A 21,948-nucleotide genomic window follows, 5' to 3' on the forward strand; every position below is an offset into this window, starting at 1 on the left:
ATATTATATTATTAGAATTTAATTTTTCAGTTCATCTGAATGGATGCGCAGTGTAGCTGTATTTGACGTAACGTTACCATAAACTAGTGTGAAGGCGCACGACTCGCCGACGCTTTCTCTCACATACACGCACGCAAAGAAAGATACAGAGCAAGAGAGTCTTTCATAACATGAAGAATTGACGCACTGCATGTAAACGATATTCTTTGTTGTATTTTCCTGTCAAATTAACGGAGTTCCTTTGGAATTCTTCAGCTTTTAAGAACTGCCGGTTTCTCTGGTAGTGGGCGGAACTAATGCGCAAACCACAATCTCATTGGCTGGCGCTCACCTATTATCGTCCCTGTTTTGATTTCAACAAATCAATTCAATGACATGAACAACGTGATTAATATTCATGAACCCAGCAGCTCATTAATCCTTAGTGCGTTTTATATTGATGACAAATATGCATTCATACTTGGTTATTCTAATTACTAAGTTCTATCATCATATAATATTAAATTATCATAATGTTATATTATAATGCTTGACTGACTGATAATAAATGTCAGTAGATAAATAGTGTAGATTAATGTACAATGTTTTATAATAATAATTTATTCTTTTTAGTGTTCATTTCATTAATTTAACATATTTAATATTGGGGGCATCCAAAGTTATTTGACATTTGAACATTTTTTTAAAAGTAACGCAACAATTACTTTCCCTGGTAATTAGTTACTTTTATAATGATGTAACTCAGTTACTAACTCAGTTACTATTTGTGAGAAGTAACTAGTAACTATAACTAATTACTTTTTTAAATTAACGTGCCCAACACTGTGAATAAGGTACCGTCTGACAATTCCACCGTCTGGATTAAACCATCCAAAGTATTTTAATTAAAATGACTTTTAACATTTACAATGACTAATTGTCAAACCGTAAAGCTTGATTTACTCATGTAGTGATTTAATATAGTGAGTTTTTGCCAATATATCCCTTCATATATGTACAGTACACAATTATTTAAATAAAAAATTACTGTAAAGCCTGGAATACACTACGCAATTTTTGCTCTGATTTCCCCCCGATTTTATAGTCTGAACAAATTGACGCTAGTTGAGGAAAGTCAGAGCCAGTCTGCAGATTACAGCTGACAGATCCCACAGAAAATTGCATAGTGTATGATGGTCACAGACTCGTTTGATATTTTCAGCCGATTTTAGAACACACATTGTTTTCATTTGTCATGCGCCTCCTAGCAACAAGGCACACGTTTCTACGTGAGTTCGTTGTGATCGGAACAGCTTTAAAGTCTGGTAGTGCAGTGGTTTTCAAACTTTTTTCAGAGCGACCCTATTTTTTTCTTTTTAAATTGACGCGACCCATATAAGAAAGAAAAAAGGAAGGAAGGAAAGAAAGACAACTGCGCTACAGACCGATCTCGAGTCACACCGTAGAGCTCTGGAATCTATTCTGACATGACATATTTTGTCCAGCCCATAATTATGATTATCACAATGTCATTGCGATTTCAAGAGAATATGCGGACGTCACTTCCTAAAGTTTCTTGCAAGTACGCCACATTGGTCCTCTTAGCAGCATGAAAAACTAAACTCTGGAATGGACAATAGGCTATATACAGGAAAGAAAGCGCAAAATGCGCTTCCTTAAAAAGCTGTCGCTCATTTCAGTTTATCGCAAACTCTAATTCCGCTATAATCAATGAATCTGTCAACATAGCACAATTAATTTCTTATTTACATCACCTACATTTTGTTCATTATAATCAGAGGATTTGCGTCGCGAGCTTCCAGAACTCTGGGCTGAACAAGAACACTCGCGTTCTGAGCGGTGAGTGGATTCTGACTCCCTAAAGCACCTCTGATTGGCCATTGTGTTATAGAAATCAACAGATATGTCTCTGATTTGCTACAATGTAAAACGCTGCAAAAACAGAACGCAAACACAAATACACATTTGATTCTGACCTGAGGCGACTGCCGGTTACTTTCATTTTGTTGTTTATGTTATTTAGTTACTTCTTTCCTGAGTCTTGAACTTGGTTACATAAGTTTTCCTTAAATCATCCTGGCGACCCATTTTTTAAGTCTGCCGACCCACCGAGGGTCGCGACCCAGGGTTTGAAAACCACTGTGGTAGTGTATGATGCCCAGTTTTCCTTTGTCACTATTTACAAAGCCGGTAAGTGTATGATGCCTAGTGTTTTAAAAATCTGTTCAGATTTTAAAAGTTGTGTAGTGTATACCAGCCTTAAGTCTCATTTTTCATGAAAATTCTTGTGTACTGTACGTACAGTAAGGGAAATATTGGAAGTATTGTCTAAGGCGAGATATTGTCAAAATATAATCAGTTGGTTTGGCCCACTAGGCGTTTACTATAGCCCTGCAAACATTAATTTGAATGAATTATTGGCCTTTGTTTTGTACTGTGAAGTAAATTTGCAGACGGTCCCTAAAGAAGCCTAGGCGAAAATGCAGTGAATAATCAAACATAAAAATAAACTTTATGATAAATGCTTTATATTTTGTTGAAATTTAGTTTTTAAAATAAAAAGTATTACATTGAATTGTGTAATTGGCCAGCAAAGAAAGTCCATGGCTGCTGGAGATGCCACTGTAGCGGCACATGCCAGAGACCGAGGCATCTAAAACGCTTAACGTGGCTTAATGCATTAAAACAGTGTTTTTAAAAGATACTCAAACATAATCATTAAATTATACTATAGGCTACTGTACATAGTTTGATTGATTAATAATGTGTTTACTGAGTTCGGCATTTTAAAAACTCTGTCTTAACTAGGGATCGGTACCGAGAACCGGTATTTTTTTGGACCGGTACGTAATTGGGTCAATACTGGACTACCGATAAGCTTCAGGACAAACGATACTGTTATCGATACTTGCGTTGTTTTATCTTCATATACTTCAATGTTAATGACGAATTAGAAGCTGCTGCTCGTCATTTTCCTTCACTGAATGATGTGGCCGACGTTTACTAGATGTGCGTGTGATATCCATGTGCATGTGCGGTGTGTGTTTGCAGCAAGAGTGAAACGTTCGAAAGTGTGGCCTCACATGACAAAAATAAGTAACACCAGTGTCACATGCAATATATGCAGTAGTGTAATAGTGAACAAAGGAGGCAACACCAGTAATATAATGAAACATTTACTAACAAAACAACATCTACCTCAAGCAGTGCGCTGTATTTACAATGTCTCCCGGCTCCAACTGCAACTCGCGAGACACATTCACATCAAATGTTGATTCAGCGGCAGAGTTACACTGACGAGACAGTTTAAAGCTTTGCCGGTTAAACCTTTCATTTGCGTGCTGTTCTGACATGCGCTTATTCAGAGCACTTTCACCTGATGCGTGCGGACACTAAAAGGCCGGGCAAACAGCACCTGATTACTTAGTTATCTTAGTTATCGTCTGATTGCGCTAATACTGTCAAAAACACACAAGGTTTACATATAAACACGGTTATGTCTAAAGTGAAAGTAAATAGTTGAGAGAGAAACAGATGCGTGCAGGTCTTAAAGGGACAGAACTAAACATGCTGCCGATTGTCACTAAAGGGATAGTTCATAGTTCAAGGGACAGTTTACTCACTGTCATGTTGTACCAAACCTGTATTAATTTTTATTCTTGTGCTGAACACAAAAGAATATATTTTAAAGAATGTGGGTAACCAAGCAGTTGCTGGTCCCCACTGATTTTGATAGTAGGAAAAAAAAAATATGGAAGTCACTGGGGACCAGCAACTGTTTGGTTACCCACATTCTTCAAAAGGTCTTCTTTTGTGTTCAGCACAAGAATAAAAATTAATAAATTCTTCAAAATAATTTTTATGTTTAACAAAAGAAAGAAATTCATTCAGGTTTAAAACAACTTGAGAGTGAGTAAATGATGACAATTTTCATTTATGGGTGAACTATTCCTTTAATGTTAATAAAATAAAACAAAGAGAAAAATAACTCCCTGCTCCTGACTGAAGAACTTTAATACCGCTGCTAAAGTTCAGCAGTAATAAATTAACTTGAAATTTTCAACAACTTTTCACATCTTTTTGCACCAAATAGTATTGATAACAGTATCGATAAGTACCGATATCGATAAGCTGTATCGGTATCGATAAAATGTAAACGATACCCATCCCTTGTCTTAACGCATTAAGCCACGTTAAGCATATTCCTTATGGGAGTAAACGCTGTAATTAAACAAGTTGCATTCTTATTCTGGACTCGTCTGCTTTTCTGTACATCGTATGCATTATTAATAATGTGTTTATTGAGTTTGGTCTTTTAAAAACACTGTTTTAATGCATTAATAGACTACATTATTAGGCTACTTTGACCATCGCCTACCACAGACCAACTAACATAATCTATAAATGTGAGAATCGAGATATTTCGTGATATAGTTAATGCGTTTGGGAATGTTTCGAATAAAAAGGAAAAAATAAATAAAACATAAGTGCCCCCCGTTCAAACGGAGCGCAAATGCAGGTCGGGGTTTCTTCTCTCAACTTTTGCGCTTTGCTCAACACGATGTTGAGAATTCAAGATCGCTGCTCCCAACGTGAAACATAAGAGAAAGCTGTAAATACTATAATTTTTATTTTATTATAAAGCTTCTGTTATATTCCCGTGTCATTATTGAGTCATACACTCATTCTTGCCCAACCTCTGTCTGCAAACATGTTGCTATGGTGTATGTGTCTGCAGTAACAAGATGCAGCAGTGCTATGTTTACTGTCGTATACTGTAGGATATTTAAATAAATAGCCAGATCGCGAACAGATTAAATCACCCATGCAATCTTGTTCATAAATGACAGGATTCATATGTCTGTTAAAGCATTAATCACACTGTGATTAATTCAAATCTGCGCTCGTGCTGCCGCTGATCCAGAGAGAGCAGTTTACGTACTGTATATGAAACATCTTTACAAAGACTTTTGTATCGTTATTTCTGTGTTACAGACATTCAAATAATCACAGAAGTACTGGAATAAAAGGTTATAGTTTGGATAAAAACACAGCTGTCTACAGAAGCGATCAAAATAGAATATGCAAGGCAAGTTTATTTATATAACACATTTCATACACAATAATTCAAAGTGCTTTACATAAAAGAAAGTAAAATAGTCATAAAAAAGGAATTAAAAAAAATTGTAATAATAATAATAAAAACAAGAAATTTAAAAACAAATATTCTCAAGCTTTGTTCAAACTCTTCCACACTAAGTGAAAGACAAAAAACCTTCCAAAACACCTTTTTTAAAGTGACGGTGCTTCAAATGAAGATTGTATCAATTACACCGTAACACCAGCAGGTGGAGACCAGTGACTTAAACTGAGATTCGTTCAAAAAAGTTATGAATCAGTTGTTTTAACTTTTTTTATCAATTCATTGAATATTGTATTTTATAAATAGACAGCAGTCATTTTTAATAGAAACTCTAGTAAATTACATGTTATTTTGTTTAGTTGTCTTTTTTCAGAATCATGGTGGGAGAACAGTGATATCTATTTAAAAAATAAAATATTGATATAATATAGTTAATATAAATATGAAAAATAATACTTCTTTCTAAAGAAATTTATGAACTATATTTGCTCAAGAATGTTTTGTTTTAGCATTTTGAGTTTGATCTACACTGAGTATGAATGTAATTTTTTTGCATCAATATTGCAAAACAAACTTTTAATCAAATTTTTTGTTCTAGATTTTTACTCTTAAAAAATCTAAATCAGTAAATCTGCAAATATTGTCTTAAATTAAGTAATTTGTGGCCCTTCACATTTCATGTAGTTTAAAGTCTGTGTAAAGTGATATTAAAATATGTTTTCTGAGTTTGTCACACAACAGAAAAATGTGTTATTAACCACCCAGCCAAATTTGAATGATAAAAAAACCCGCCAAGTAACTAAAATAAGTTATCAAAATCTTAATATAAGCAGGACTCTCTGCTCTTAAACGCTGGGGGCGTGTCCGCTGTCGGCGCTGAAACCACGCCCACTCGCGGGAAAGCGGCCGTCCCTCTCAACTGTCAAATACCGCTACAATGAATGGATGCTACTGATGCTACCTCTAGTAGCTTAATTGGATTTATACTACGGGGCCGTTGAATGCTTGAATCTGATTGGCTGCCGAACGTTCTGAGGTGTGCAATTATTTTCAGGGAAACGCACAGCGAACGTAGTTCCAGGCAGCTCTTGACCGCATTACATGACCATATCACTTCGCCAAATGATTTGTTATTTCAAAGGTCTTACAACAGCAAAATGACACTGGCCAGATAAATAAATATGATAAAAACGACAGATCATGTCCATGTTTTTGCCACAAAATTACGCTTTATTATGTACGGAAAGCTCTCTCTCTCCCTCACAGACCGCACACACATAACAGTTACAGTTTGCACACACACTAACATACATCACGCTAATGTTGTTAGCGCTACTCTGACAATTTTAACAGTAAACAACTTGAAAACTACATGACTTCTCACAAGCGAGGTAACAACATCGGCGCTGTTCGTGAACAAAAGGAGCTAAGTTTCACTATAACTAGAGACATTGCTGCCGAACACTATTGAGAGACTAATCTCTCTCTCTCTCTCTCTCTCTCTCTCATAACTTAGTTATTAACTGTATTAACTGCATTATTAGTCTACTATCAACGGCTCAAGCCTCCGTTACTAGGTTTAAAATGACGTTTTGGAATTAGCAACAGTGGCCTTGGATGAAATGCGGAAGAAATAATCCTACTCACAATAGCGATTTAAGTAGAAATACTGGACGAATGCCTTGAAATATATCATCTGATCGATGTCTTGAGGTGTGGCAACCGTAGTATAAGCGGAATAATTGACGACGGGCCGTTGAATTAGAAAAATAATATACACCGCTTCGCGTTGTGACCGCATCACCACCTCGGGTGTGCATTAATTTTCTAATAATCCAATGGCCCGTCGTCAATTATTCCTTACTTATACAGCCATACATGTTTGAGTGTGCAAGTTCGTTATTTAGTTGTAGACGCGCGTCGGCGCTGCAGTGAGTTGAAACCTTCTCGTCTTCAAAGCGAGCGCGGCTCATGGTTGCTTAGCAACAGCAAACACCACGAGAGCTCAAGCTCCGGTGCGCTTTGAAAGAAGAGAAAGTGGTACAGCTCGCGTTTCCACGCATTTTTAGATGCGAATTGTGAACGCTCCATGTTTTTAAATTGTATGTATTCTGCCACATATTGATGTCTCTGGGCTAAGACCATTCACCCTAGAACCGTTCCTGCCTAGAATCTGTATCTAACATCACAGACATTCAAAAAGATGAACTAAGAACTTGACCTCTCAACATAGTGATTATAGTGTAAGGGGCGGGGCCACGCTCGGTGGCTCCATTGCGTCATCGAGCCACCGTTTTAGCCCCACCCAATAAATCCTGAACACAGAATTGGTGAAAAACTGTTTAACGGTTTAACTCCACAATTCAGTACTACATAGTTCAGAGTCTTTGTAATGTGTTTCAGCAATACATTTCTAACATTTGTAATGTGTTTAGAAATGATTCTCAGAATTCTCTCTACATGGACCTTAAATGCGGCCCGCTTGAGCACCTCTACAAACACCGATCGGTCTGCACGGCGCTGCTTCAAGTCGAACACATACCTGTTTTTCTGACTTCTCTAGTGGAACGAGACCCACTTGTATGTGATGTTATTCCCAGCCTCCACATCTGACTTCCGAGGTAAATCGACCGCTGCATTCATTGTTATTTTTGGCCTGTCTGTTTTGGTAACAATGTAGTCTTAGGCCACTAGTATTTTCACCAGATAAAAACGGTTTAAAATCAGTTATTATTTCTATCTTTTGCTGTAGTGTGTCAGTAGGAAATGGCACTTTACATTTCTAAATCTGTCTGGAATGACATGAAGAAACAGAACAAACTGAGACTAAATCCAGAAGAACCGTGGCAACATCTTCAAGACACTTCAAGTGACTGACCTGCAAAGCTACAGTACTGTTAAAAGTTTTAGGCACTTGTGTAAAAATGCTGTAAAATGAGGATGCTGTCATAAATAGATTTTCTTTATCAATTATCTTCTATTAACTAAATGAAATCAACATTTGTTGTGATTATACTGTGTTTAAAGCAGTTTTTGTCCTCGGTGCACTTGAGCAGAGTTTCTCAGGAGCTTTGCAGGGAGGTTTCTTGAAGCGTCTTGGAGACACAGTTGACGCTCGTTGTTATAGAAGAATAAAACTTCATCAGCATGTGCTAGTGGTAAACAAGAAGAGCATGATAAATCACACTTTAGTAATAAGAGTAATTATTTTTTTTTATCTTTCTGGTTTTTATCTTACTGATTTAACGCTTCTTGTAGACCTGATGAAACACCTGAAGAGTCACATGAGCGTTCACACTGGAAGGAAGCCGCTCAGCTTTCAATCTGAAAAAGCAACAGATAAGTCACACTGGAGATAAAAGAACTTGTCAAGTATTCACACTGCAACACGAGATCAAATCTGTATGAACGTCTGGAAACACATGAAAGGATTCACACTAGGAAACCACATCAGAGTCTGATCACTTATCTAGTCTATGGTCACAATCACGGTAACTAGATCCTCTTCAGATCCAGCGGTGCGAGAGCAGCAGCACGAAAACATCTCTTCCGTAGAGATTCTGTCATAACAGACATGACGAAGAAACATAATCCAAAGTCAATCTCTCTCTGAGGCAACAGCGTTTCAGCACAGCGGTCCAGAGATAGAAAAATGACTGTTTTTACTTACGTTTGTCCAAAAATTATCATTAGATCTTTTTCCAAGTTAAAAGTCATCCAATATTTCCATATCATAGCGTTAGCATATCTTTACAAAACTCAGTATGGGTCATCGGCACAATGATCCTACATATACCTTTAATATGAATTATGAGCGTTGTGGAATTTCAAATTTAAGAATCTATTTAAGATCTGTTGATCATGTCCTGACAGCATCACATGAAAAACTAAGATGAAGAACATTGTAATTCGCATTTAAGGTAAACATGATGAGATCAGATAATCCTCTCAAGCAAAGTTTGTAGAGGTTTTGTAGAAGAGGTTCCTGTTCTCTTCATTGTAAGTCAAATGAGCCAGATTATTGAGACTCTCACCTTTTGTCAGTAATGTATAAGTGATCGCAGGCAATTAATTGTCTAATGCGTTTTATATTTATATTTTATGCCATGGTCTGTCTGAATACTGGATTCTGATTGGCTGGCAGGTGTTGATTAAATTCGTTGAACTGCAGGTAGTTCCAGGTCAGTTTAATCACGTTCTATATTAATGCGCTTCCTATAAACATTGGTAACCATAGTAACATACAGTTACAGTTGAATAGTAATACAGACGAAAATAACCATCATTTTTATCGTTCCGGTCAAATATTGCAGCACAAATATTATTAACATCTTTAATATGTGAATGCAGGGAAATGACCATGGCATAAACGCGATAATCAACGGCTAGCTGTGCATTAAACGATCTGAATGCACTCCGCTGCGCGTCGGGCGGTTCTTCGCCTCCACGTCGTGCATTCAAATCGTTTAATGCACAGCTAGCCGTTGATTATCCCTTACATGTAACTTCAGATATCTAGCAGGGATCGCAACCTGTTTGTGTCAAATACATGCATTTTATATTCATATACTGTCACTTCAAATACTTGTTAGCGGTCTCCGGTGGTTTGTGTGAAATGAATAGTCCGGGTCCTGAGAATCTGCACGTACCATTACCTTGAAATCAGTATATAACTAACTCAAACATTCTCTGAATGTTCAGCACCATTACTCCAGTCTTCAGTGTCACATGATCCTTCAGAAATCACTCTAATATAATGATTTGCTGTTCAAGAAACATTTATTATTATTATTATTATTATCAATATTTAAAACCGTTTAATAAAAAAAATTTCAGGATTCTTTGATTAATAGAAAGATCTAAAGATCAGCATTTATCTGAAATAAAAAGCTTCTGTAACATTATACAATATACCATTCAAAAGATTGGGGGTTGTGGTTATAGAAACTAATACTTTTATTTACACTGCAAAAATGATTTTTTGTCTTGTTTTCAGCCAAAATATCTAAATAAAATAAGCAAAATAATCTTGTTTTCTTTTTGAAAACCCCATTGGCAGATTATTTTGCAAAAACTCACTTAAAACTCACTTAACTTATGTTTTTTCTGAAAACAAGACAATAATTTTTACTTGTCTAGAAAATCTTCCTTGATTTAAGACTTTTTTGATATTTTGGCTGAAAATGACAAAAAAATCGAAGTAAGAAAAGCTATTTTTTGCAGTGTATAGTGTGAGGAATTGGTTGCCTCCCCCTTTTTATCATCACCACCCCGTCCCTTATTCGCCGCCCTTCACCAGGCTCCCGACGGGAGTGGGTGTGTGAGAGAGGAGGGGCGTGGAAACAGCGAGGGCTGGCGGTGTGTGATGAGGCACACCTGGACTGAATGAAGCCTCATCACCGCCGCTGTTCAAATACCGAGCGCACCTCTCCTCGAGAGACCGGTCTCTTCCCCCGTGCATGCACACTGGTGTCCTCATGGGTCCAGGAAGGGAGTGTGGAGGGACTTCCGTGCCGCCAGAGACGTGAGCTGCCGGATGAAACCGCACCCATGTTACGGCCGTCGGGCCAGGATGCCGGGACGATCAAGTCCCGTCGTGATACCATGGACCAAGAGGTAGATGAAGTCGCTGGAGAAGCCACCGGACCTAAGAGGGAAGCGCGTGCGGCCGCCGGACTCCGCCCCTTACCTGGACCCTTCCTTCCAGAACACTGCCCTCCTTCACAAACCCCGCAGCATGACGAGGACACCAGCTTCCATATTTGTTTTGGACACTTTATCCCCTTTGGACACGTTATTTTATTATTTCTGTTCAATAAAAGCCTCTCCGAGGCCTGACGCCACACCCACAGTGTCTGTCGTTTGCTCCTCCCGTCACAATAGCAAGGGTGCTTTAAATTGACAAAGACATTTATGATGTTACAAAAGATTTCTATTTCAGATAAACGCTGTTCTTCTGAATTTTCTATTCTATTCTATTCTATTCTATTCAAGGGAAACGGGTCAATTTAGCTCAAAGGGAATCATTTATGATTTTATAGGGAATTTGAACAGAATCACTGTTTTGCGGCTGATCACTGAGTCGGCAGCGATTCACTGAACGAGCCGTATAACCTCAACTCTACACTAGATATTAAAATCCAAAATATAGTGAAAACACTAGGGGTGATCCCGAATAGTCGACGATTCGATGCTTCGATTCGAGGATCCTGATTCGACTCCCAATCTCACAGTCGAATAAATGAATTAAATCCTATTGATTAAAAACCTGCTATCAAATGTTTCATTCTACAGAAATGCAGAATATTAATAACTGTCATATACATAACGTTATAATGAGAGCACTATTGTAAAAAAATGATGTGAATTCTTAGGGTTTCGCCGACGTTTAATGTTACCTGTCTTTTAATAAAAACATAACACATTATTCACTCCGTTTGTATTTGCCAGGCGTCCGTTAACGTTACACATCTTCCCTGTGTGTTAACGTCAGTAATTGGGCCTAAAATAAAGTAAGTAGAATTCACATTAAACAAATTGATGAGCGTTAGTGTTGTACAAGATGTAATTTGTCACGTTATAAACAGTTATTTAAATTCATCGTTCTTCAGTTTTTATATTTTGATGAATTGCTATTAATGCAGATGTAATGATGACCAGCAGCACAAATGTTAAGTCTTCTGAAGCAATAGTATACTTTTGTTTTGTGAATATTAGATTGAAATTTAAACCTAAAGACTGATCAAATTGTGAATAACGTTACACAACACAGATGAAAAATAACAAACTAACATCCCACAAGAATGACATCTAAAGACCAGTCATGTTTGATGTAATGTAGTGTGCCACCAATTTGATTCAGACTGAATTGGCAGAGTGAATAACATCTTAAATTTCAGTTTGTCTATCATTCCGTCAAAGTCTTTTGGTATTTTGTGTTGCTTCAGAAAATACCAGTGAAGTCTTAAGTTCTGATTATAGTTATACATTTATATACTTAACTAATATAGATGGGGAATAAAAACTTCTACTTTCCCTTATCCTAAAGTTGCTTTGTTTTTTTTTTTATAAAGATGTCAGGTAATTGCTAATGCTAAGTTTGTAGTGGTTAAAAATTGTCTTGTTATGATTCATAAAAATAAGCTGTCCATAAATGTTGCTTAATTGTGAGTAAAATTTCTCTAATTTTGTGTTTTGTCTTCAGGGACAATAATGGCATCAGTGATGGCAGATCTACTACTATCTGAAAAGTAGTCTCTGCAGATTGTTTCAAGATACACAAGGTAGGACACATGTCAGGACAACTTTATATTTACTTGGCAACATTTAAAAATTTTAGCTGAGATCAGCATAGTTAAAAAAAAAAAAAAAAAAAAAATTCTGTCATGGTTTACTCACCCTCATGTTGTTCCAAATTCATTTTGAATGAATTTCATTCATCTTCAAACAAATGTTTTTATTTTTGATATTCATTCATCATTTTTGTCTTTCCATTGGAAGTCTAGACAGTCTTTATTTTCAAGCTTCAAAAAGTTTATAGTTTAGGCTTTGACACATAATAAAAAAGCTACTTATACCTTCTGTTATTTATCTTGTTTCTGAATACCTGTAAAATTTAAAGGATTAACTAACAACTTTTTTTTCGCTCTCAATGCCATTTTGACAATGCAGTTTTTTTAATCCATGCAGCATTTTTTTTTAAAGGAAAACATTACAAATGATTCTTTAACAATTTAACTGATGTGTTAATAGCGAAAATTCTTACTGTCAGTTAATGGGTCAATGCTAGCATCCCTACCCAGAAACACCTACTAGAACCTATTAATCTTACCTGTTTTATCTCTGAGTTTCCTTCCTTAACTGAGTTCATGTAACAGTTTATTAGCTAATAACATGTAACAAGGCAACGTTTGGCATTTAATAACTTTATTGATAACTTCTAAATGTTAACTTTATTTGAAGGGATTTTTCCTGTTTCAAATTGGTATAAAATGGAAATTGCAGTTGACTTAACTACCCTATTATGACGTATTTCCAGTAGTGTGCATGTGTATACCTATCAAGATGAATAAATTAGGTCAATTTATGTTGACCTAAAAATTGTTTTTTGGAAATGACACGATGAAAATGTATTATTTGAATGTTTATATTTTTCTTAATCTAATGATGCTTCAGAAGACGTTTTTCTTAATGCTGCTATGAAAGTAGCTTGTCAATGAAAGTAACATATGCCAAGTCAAATGAAACTACCTTTGACTCTTGAGTAATGTAATATTTGTAGAACTCACAGCACAGATCCTAATAAATTTTTTGGCATAGCCACACTAATTATTTTATAGGCATTTTGTAATATCACTTTGTAACCTCAGCCAATCTGTTTACTTTATAGATGGAGCGTGGAGAGACAGGACATGGACCACAGTTTTTCAGCACCCACACCCCACACTCAAATTCATATAGAAGTTCTCAATTATTAAATGTTAATATGATAGTTTATATTTAGCTGTGAAGTTATAGTTCATTGTCATAAATATTAAACTACATATTATTATTATTATTATTATTTTACATGATATGCAAATTTCACCAATTTATTCAATTTATTATTTATATAATGAACTTTTTGAAAGTGATTATCTTTAATAATTCAGATACCTGTTGAAATGCACATGTAATTATATACTTGCTCGTATCTGGAAGGTTGTGTTAATAAAAATGATGTTGAAAGCGAATGTTGCAATACTGCTAATCTTAAAATAACATTTTTTTAAACTAAACTTTGTAATGTTCCAAATAAATGTTTTTAGGGTGTTGTATTTTTAAGAAAATGTAGGTGGAAATAAAGTTGTAGGAACATTATGCTAACCATAAAATAATGTTCTAGGAACGTTAAGCAAACTGGACATTTTAAAGTTCTTTGAATGTTCCAAATAAACGTTAATAGAACATTATATTTTTAATGAAAATTAGGTTGCAAGAACATTGCAGGAACGTTATGCTAACCATAAAATAACGTTCTAGCAACGTTAAGCAAACTGGACATTTTAACGTTCTTGGAATGTTCCAAATAAACGTTCATAGAACGTTATATTTTTAAATGAAATTTAGGTTGCAGGAACGTTATGCTAACCATAAAATGTTCTAGGAACGTTAAGCAAACTGGACATTTTAAAGTTCTTTGAATGTTCCAAATAAGCGTTCATAGAATGTTATATTTTTAGTGAAATTTAGGTTGCAAGAACGTTGTAGGAACGTTATGCTAACCATCAAAAAATAACATTGTAGAAACGTTAAGCAAACTAGACATTTTAACGTTCTTGGAATGTTCCAAATAAGCGTTCATAGAACGTTATATTTTTAGTGAAATTTAGGTTGCAAGAACGTTGTAGGAACGTTATGCTAACCATCAAATAACGTTCTAGCAACGTTAAACTGGACATTTCCACATTTTTGGAACATTCCAAATAACGTTCACACAACCAAAACAGAACGTTACAAAAACGTTCTCAGAACATAAATTTGTTAGCTGGGTATGACTGTCGAATGTCACTTGACTCTTGGTAATGTATTTTGCCCCGCCCCCAAACATATGATTCGACTATCAGTCGACTATCAGCAAGATTTGAAAATTCTGATTCGACTATGAAAATTCTTAGTCGGGGACACCCCTAGAAAACACTATTAATAACCAACAACGAGAATGCAGTTTTGGTGAAGAAATTGAAAAGATCTCTTATAGATAATGCATTTCTTTGCTTAAATAACATTATAATGATTTGTCTGCATCATGTTATGAAGAAAACTTTTTTTGTGAGCATAAAATACACTGTGGGCATACAGCAGTGGTCCTTGGGTACCTAAATTCAGATAATGCAGTTTAATGTGTATGATTTTTTCATGTTTCTTATTTTTCAGATACTTTGACTGCAGAAGTTGAGGCCACTGCAGGCGGAGACATGCTGAATTGTGACGTTGGCGGTGATGCAATCACAAACTCTCCTGCCAAATGTCCACGACGTCTAGCCCGCTATCGAGCCCATAAGCACCAGAGCTACTCAGCTAAGGATTCAAACATTCAAACTCTATACCAGAGTTTACTCTATATGTTGTCTATACCAGCATCCTCTGCACCAGTAGAGCGTGTCTTTAGTAAAGGTGGCATCATCATGAGACCACATCGTGCCCGCTTGACTCACAAAATGGTCACAGAACTTGTATTTCTGAAAAGCAATATGGCCCTGATTTAGTGCCCTGTCTGTGTAATACAGTACGTTGTATTTTCAGTGTTCATTGCAGTTCACGTTAAAAAGTTACCATAACAGAGCGCTGTTCTGAAAAATGTTTCTTGTCATTGATAGACAGATAAGTAAAAGTAATGAAGAATTAAGCTTGTTGTTATGACTACTAATTATTTTCTGTTTTCTGCATCCTCTAAATGTGGGACAGGGGCATCAAATAATTGAAGTGTCAGTTGTTGAACTGGAAGACACAATAGAGATAGAATAATGAAACAGGTTAATTTGTATTTTTATAAACTTGTAATTTAATAAAAGTTTTACATATACATCTATATGATTTTTTTGCTTTAAAACAAGTTTTATTACACATAAAACAAAAGAAAAATATTAAATGGTAAAATGTAGTATTTTTGTTAAATTTATATTGCCATTGGTTTGTAAAAGTTCAAATATTAATTTAATGGCTAAGTTTTGAGATTGAATTCAACAATAATAAAAAGTTTGGTTGTATTTTCAATAATTTTTTCCAGTCTAATTCAGTTTCTGGACTCGACCGGACTCGAACTCGGACTCAATAGGTTACGGACTTGGTCTCGACTCGGACTCGACAAAGGTGGACTCGAACCCAACACTACCTATTTCACTCAGCATGTAAACGCATTAATCTGCTTTCTGTCGGCTTATTGAAGTGTGCATGTGTGATACTTGATAAGAATGCATCATCAGTGCAGATTTAAGTGCATCTAGACAGAGCAAACATTTTGCAGTAAAGAAAGGATATATCACAAACGCACTTTCATGACTCAGAAAGAGATAAAAATATGTTCTCATCTCGTGCAGCATAAGTAGAAGTGCTTCTGTAACCGCATGAGAGGATAATATATGAACTGTAAGTTTCACACTGACATGTTGCAAGCTTTATTTAACATCACAACTGATAAACATATGGAATACTCTGAGTCAGATACGCAAAAGATTATATTTTGACGTCACTACAGTGGAAATAACCTGATTATCAAGAGGAATCGACTCCTCATTCAGAGCCTTTTTCAGTTCAACAAAGCTTATCTATGGGTGCCTCTCAAACAGAAGGCTGCATCCTACGAAGGCTGCACACATTTAAATTCATGAGAATAAACTGAAAGAAAACGAGTCGGTACTGAGATTATCTGAATTTGAGGATGCAGCCTTCCGTTCTAGTTGCTGGTCCTATAGAGCAGTGGTTCTCAAACTTTTTACTGTGGCGTACCCCCTGCGGCATTTAACATTCTTCTGAGTACCCCCACTTAGACCACAGTCACATCTTTTGCATTAAGGGACAATATTTGCCCCCTTAAATTGATTTACAGGTGCATTTTTTACCTTTAGGGAGGCAAAGTTTTTCTAGCCTTATTATTAATTGTATATCGTTTTATGTCATATTTTTAGCATGCCATTAAGTGTATTATTAATGTAATAAATAAATATAGCAATAAATAAAAACTCAAATCGTCAGTAGGTGGCAGCAAGGCACTGTCTTAATAAGCGAAGCATCACATCATTCATTCATTAATTCAGTAATGAAGCAAACGACTGTAGATGAATGGGTTATTAATCACTAGTGCTGCAACAGATCACAAAACTCACGGTTTGGATCATACTATGGATTTTGAGTCACGGATCGGATCATTTTTCAGATCAGCAAAAAAAAAAAAAAAAGTTTGCTTTTCATTTATTACTAAACGCTTACTTTATGTACTTCTATACCCCAGCAGAAACTACTAGCTTAACTACTGAACACTATACAACAAGAACAATCGCACAAATTCCAAGCATAGATGTACAGCCAACATAAAATTATAGGCTATATAAAGACAATAACAGTAGTATTCAGGTGCAGAAACGTAATAATTAAGTTTAAAACAACACAATAATGCTTACTTCATAAGTTAAATACAGATTAATCTTTGTTAAAGCTGTGGTGTTGTTTGAGGCTGCTGTCTCTTTAAAGCTCCTTTCACACTGCATGTTGGTCCCGGAAAATTTGTTGAAAATATTATTTCGTTGTAAAATATAACAATAATTGTCAATATTGTGTTTAAAATGTAGGCTACATTTAAAATGTAAAATTTTCACTAAAAATTACCTTTTTTGTTGAACTTATATAAAATAAATGTCACAGTTGCAATCGTTTGAATATTCAGGGAAAATTGCATTCTTGGTCGTATTTTAAAGATGAAAAACAATAACTTGCACAAGGGGTTTGTGTATCAAAGAGTTTCTTAAATAGATCTCTATGTCCTTGTCAATATTTGTTCTTCATGCTATAAGTGCTACAAATCTACTTTTGAAGATGCAATGAACAGCAGCGCGATTTGCTAAAGCAGCATATGCGGGCATCCTATCATACGCACGCTGCTTGTGTGGATGCAGTCAGTTCTGATCGCAAAAGATGAGGTAATTTGATGTCATTTGACCGTTTACGGCACTCCAAGGGTTTTTCTCCAGGTTTGTCATGATGTTTCTCCTCCACTTCACTCAGTTCTTCACTCTCTTCTATCAGCTCTGAAATAAAATTATAAAGTCACTTTAAATAAACCAATATTCAAAGAGAGAAATATGAAAGTGTGTCCTGATGTAATAGCAGAAACAAGACAGCTGCAGTGAAACATAATAATCATTCTGGTGTGTTTTTATGAATTAATTGCATGAGGTACATTGACATTTCAGTTATTGTTTTCAAAACATTTTAGGCACAAATTAAATTTTGTTGTAGTGATTACTATCAATCATTTAATGATAAGTTAAAGGGACTAAATGGATCTCGCCCCATTTACTTCCATAGTAGGAAAAATAATATGAAAAAGAAATACTATTGTAGTTAAATGGGGGTCAATATCTGTTTGATTCCTGACATTCTTCCAAATATCTACCTTTTATTTATACAGGTTTGGAGCAACCTGAGGGCGAGTAAATGATGGCAGATTTTTCATTTTTGGGTGAACTACCCTTTAAGTTATTCTTATAACCCTGTCAGACAGTCTGGAAAGCCCATTTACTTGATACTATTTGCTGTTTATTGTTTGTTGCTTAAAAAAAATATAACAAAAACACAATGTTGTATCCAACAAACTGAATATCTGTTGAAAACTCTACTCATTTCATAATTTAACTCTTTATCTAAATGTGATGAAGTGCTTGACGCTTTCTAACATGAATGTTCTTCAGCATGTAGACAACACATTATTCTCTGTATTTGCTAATATTGTTTAAGTTAAGCAGAGCTGACTTTGCCAAATTTAAATCTGTACACTCGCTAAGTATTTATCTCATATTATTTCCCTCCTCTTCACTCCAGTCCAGCGGGTGGAGCTAAAACACAAGCGTTTGTTTGTCAAACACCTTTAAACCTCAGAAGAAGAAGGTTAGTTTCACCAGCTCTCTGTTGTTATCTCGTGATGCTACAAACTGTTTGTTGAATGTAGTCTACTATTTCTAAATAGAAAGATACAACATTGAATCAGATCAGTAAATAACTTTACCTGTAATATTCTCATCCTCAGAGTCGTGACTAAGTGTTGAAGCAAGCAGGAATATCTGGAGGAGTATCATCTGAACTGAGATCTGCTGCTGTGAAGATGGTGTTTGTTAAAGAGGAGAGTGAGGAGAACATGATTAAACCATAACCCTGCAGAATAAAACACGAGGAACCAGAACCCGAACCAGAAACCTGGAGAATAAAACACAAGGAACCAGAATCTTTGAGAATAAAACACGAACCAGAATCTTTGAGAATAAAACAGGAGGAACAAGGAGGTTGGTGTTTATTCTTCATTCATCTTTAATGAGTTTGTGGTGTTAAAGATTTAACAGGGTGCCTGCGGATCCTTAAATAGTTTTACATTCCTTAATGTAAAAAATAAGTCTTAAATCCACCTTTCAAAGGTCTTAAAATTGCGATAGAACTGACAACGAGAAGATTTATATTTTATTTTCACTCACTGCTTTTTGAATCGTAAAACTGTTTAACTCGGAGCCTGTGAGACACATCAGATTCTCTTTGTTTTTGCATTAGTGTAATCTCAAACATTTTGTGGGGCAAAGCTTTACCTGTTTTCTGTCTAAAAATAATTAATGTACATTTATTACACTGTACTTGGTGTAATGTTACCTTGGCACAAATATGAAATGTTTTATCTATTTTGTCTGCCCTTTTCCTTCAGTGTTGGACCAAACGGTGATAGAAAAATTATATTTGCTAAGGTCCCCCGTATACATCTACTTTTACCATCTGTAGATCTTACTGGGTCTGGTGCCACTGCTCTCAGATGTTTTACTCGATAGGTGTGGAGTATGCCGGAAAGAAGCGATCGGCGATAAAGCACAACTCTGCTTCTTTTTGTTAAATGACAGTTTTAATGAACAATAATAGCCATTATAAAAGTAGAATCACAAAGTATACGAGGCTGAATAAATAAGCTTTCCATTGATGTATGGTTTGTTAGGATCGGACAATATTTGGCAGAGATACAACTATTTGAAAATCTGTAATCTGAGGGTGCAAAAACAAATCTAAATACTGAGAAAATCGCCTTTAAAGTTGTCCAAATGAAGTTCTTAGCAATGCAATATTACACCAATTCCATGCAAATGTCAACCTTGCCATGAAAAAATATATTTTTTAACAAAATAACAAAACCCTTTCAAAGTTGTCCTTTAAGGTCTGTATTTTATTGTATTGATGTGCTATCATGGAAATTTTAAGGAAATTGCTTTGTTTATTCACCACATATGAGGTTTGCACAAAAATAAAATTTTAATTTTCAGTCAACTATATTTCATGCTTTCAAAAGAGGGATCAAATACTCCCTTTTTATACTTTATGTTAACAGTAAGCATTTTGCAGAAAGATGGCATGCATGAGATATAAATACACTCACTTTATGACAGCACTGCGTTGTACATTTATAAGCGATATATTTAGGAAGTCATGACGCTTCAGTGCGGTGTCACGTCTGTAACGATTTAAATATCAAGTTTATACTGTATAATAAATATTAATACAAATAATGTCAAACTAAATATATATAGCCAAAATATGTCCATGCTAATTATGATGGACAATTCATCTCACTTACTCGCTCTAAACAACCTTAATTATGCGTTACAGACGCTTCATATTAAATCATGCAACTGACCAGCTCATATTTGTTCATCATGCTGTTGCTATTAAAATCACTGGCTCACATTAAATCTATTTCTGTTACTGTAGACTATATCTGAACATTTCAGAAACCAATTCATTCTAGTAACATTAAAAAAAAACAAAAAAAACTTTAATAAAGACAACATAATTAATATAAATTAAATTATTAATATTATAATTATTACAGTATTTAATAGAGAGAGACGAATAGACGTGCCCAAATGTTTATTCATCTGATCGCCTACGTACAGAATTCACCGTTTAAAACAAGACAAGGCACTAAAACGAGCTTCACCTAGCAGCCCTCGAAAAAAATGTACAGTTATAAAAAAGATTGCAACATCATTGTGCCTCAGGGAATACTATGAGAGATGACATCACAGGATGTTGTTGAAGCTGTGGCCTGCAGTACAGATAGTCGCCTCTGCATGTTAGGACCGTGTGCTGAATGCAGGAATGGCAAGCTCTTGGAAATGCGTACCCTCTGTAACATCCCAGAAGAGGATAAACAAATTAAGGTGACCTGGTACGCATGGGATACAACAGAGGGGCTGCCAAATAAAGTCCAAAAGAGTGGCACACTAGGTGATGTACTTCATTTTCTCAAGACAGCGGCTACAAAGGCTGCATTTACACTGCAAGTCTTGATGACCAATTCCGATTTTGTGATTATATCCGATTTTTTTGGACGACGTGCTTACATTTCTTTTAAAAGTGGCCTGTATCCGATGTGTGCATTTTACACTGCACTTGGTGAAACAAGCCAAAAATAGCACATATGACATCACAAATCAATTTGAATAGTACGCGGAGTTTAATTTATTGACATGGAAATCATATAGAAGCGTTATTAATGCAATAGTTACATCTATACATCAAAATAATAATATAGCCTAGAACAAATTCTTCAGGACAGTGATGTACGCAGCTCCGCTGAAAGCTTGCGAGTGGAATAATACTCAGGTGGTAGATAATGTTAAACATGTCACATCGTCTGTGTTTTTTAGTATTAAATCCAAATGCGTTCATCAGTGACTGTATATCAAAGGCAGGGACATGTTTGTGTGCATTTTATTTTGTGGTTTCAACTGAACGAACGGGACTGAAGCGCTCGTCTGAGCACGAGACGCCGTCACTGACAACAGCAGCAACGAGCACTCAGCATGATTTCAAAAGCAATACATTTCAGCCTTTTATTTAACACAAACGAACGAAATTAATACTCTGCTACTCAACTAGAGATGTTTCATTTGTTACAGGTACGTCTGTACCACGAAATGTTTTTAAAAAAGTCACTTTTCAATGACGTAGGAGTCGCATTTAAAGGGGAATATCCGATTTGTCCGCTTACACAGCAGGTGCAAGTGCACGGATCCGATTCA

The 21,948-nt window shown here is 35.7% G+C and overlaps 1 protein-coding gene and 1 long non-coding RNA gene across 3 annotated transcripts in view; both read left to right on the forward strand.

The window, feature by feature from the left end:
* The window catches only part of LOC131536778 (microfibril-associated glycoprotein 4-like), a 32,743-nt gene extending 17,041 nt beyond the window's left edge, over positions 1-15,702 (forward strand). For both annotated transcript variants that reach the window (XM_058769900.1, XM_058769899.1), the window contains one exon: positions 15,059-15,702. In XM_058769900.1, coding sequence (XP_058625883.1) covers positions 15,059-15,390 — 332 coding nt within the window. In that variant the 3' untranslated portion in view covers positions 15,391-15,702. The remainder of the gene's footprint in view (positions 1-15,058) is intronic.
* LOC131536799 (uncharacterized) lies at positions 11,184-13,658 on the forward strand. Its single transcript, XR_009270091.1, has 3 exons — positions 11,184-11,655; positions 12,348-12,426; positions 13,533-13,658. It is a non-coding gene; the product is annotated as an uncharacterized LOC131536799 (long non-coding RNA).
* Positions 15,703-21,948: the final 6,246 nt, after the last annotated feature.

This window comes from Onychostoma macrolepis, chromosome 03, assembly GCF_012432095.1.
Source record: "Onychostoma macrolepis isolate SWU-2019 chromosome 03, ASM1243209v1, whole genome shotgun sequence".
Taxonomy (NCBI): Eukaryota; Metazoa; Chordata; class Actinopteri; order Cypriniformes; family Cyprinidae; genus Onychostoma; species Onychostoma macrolepis.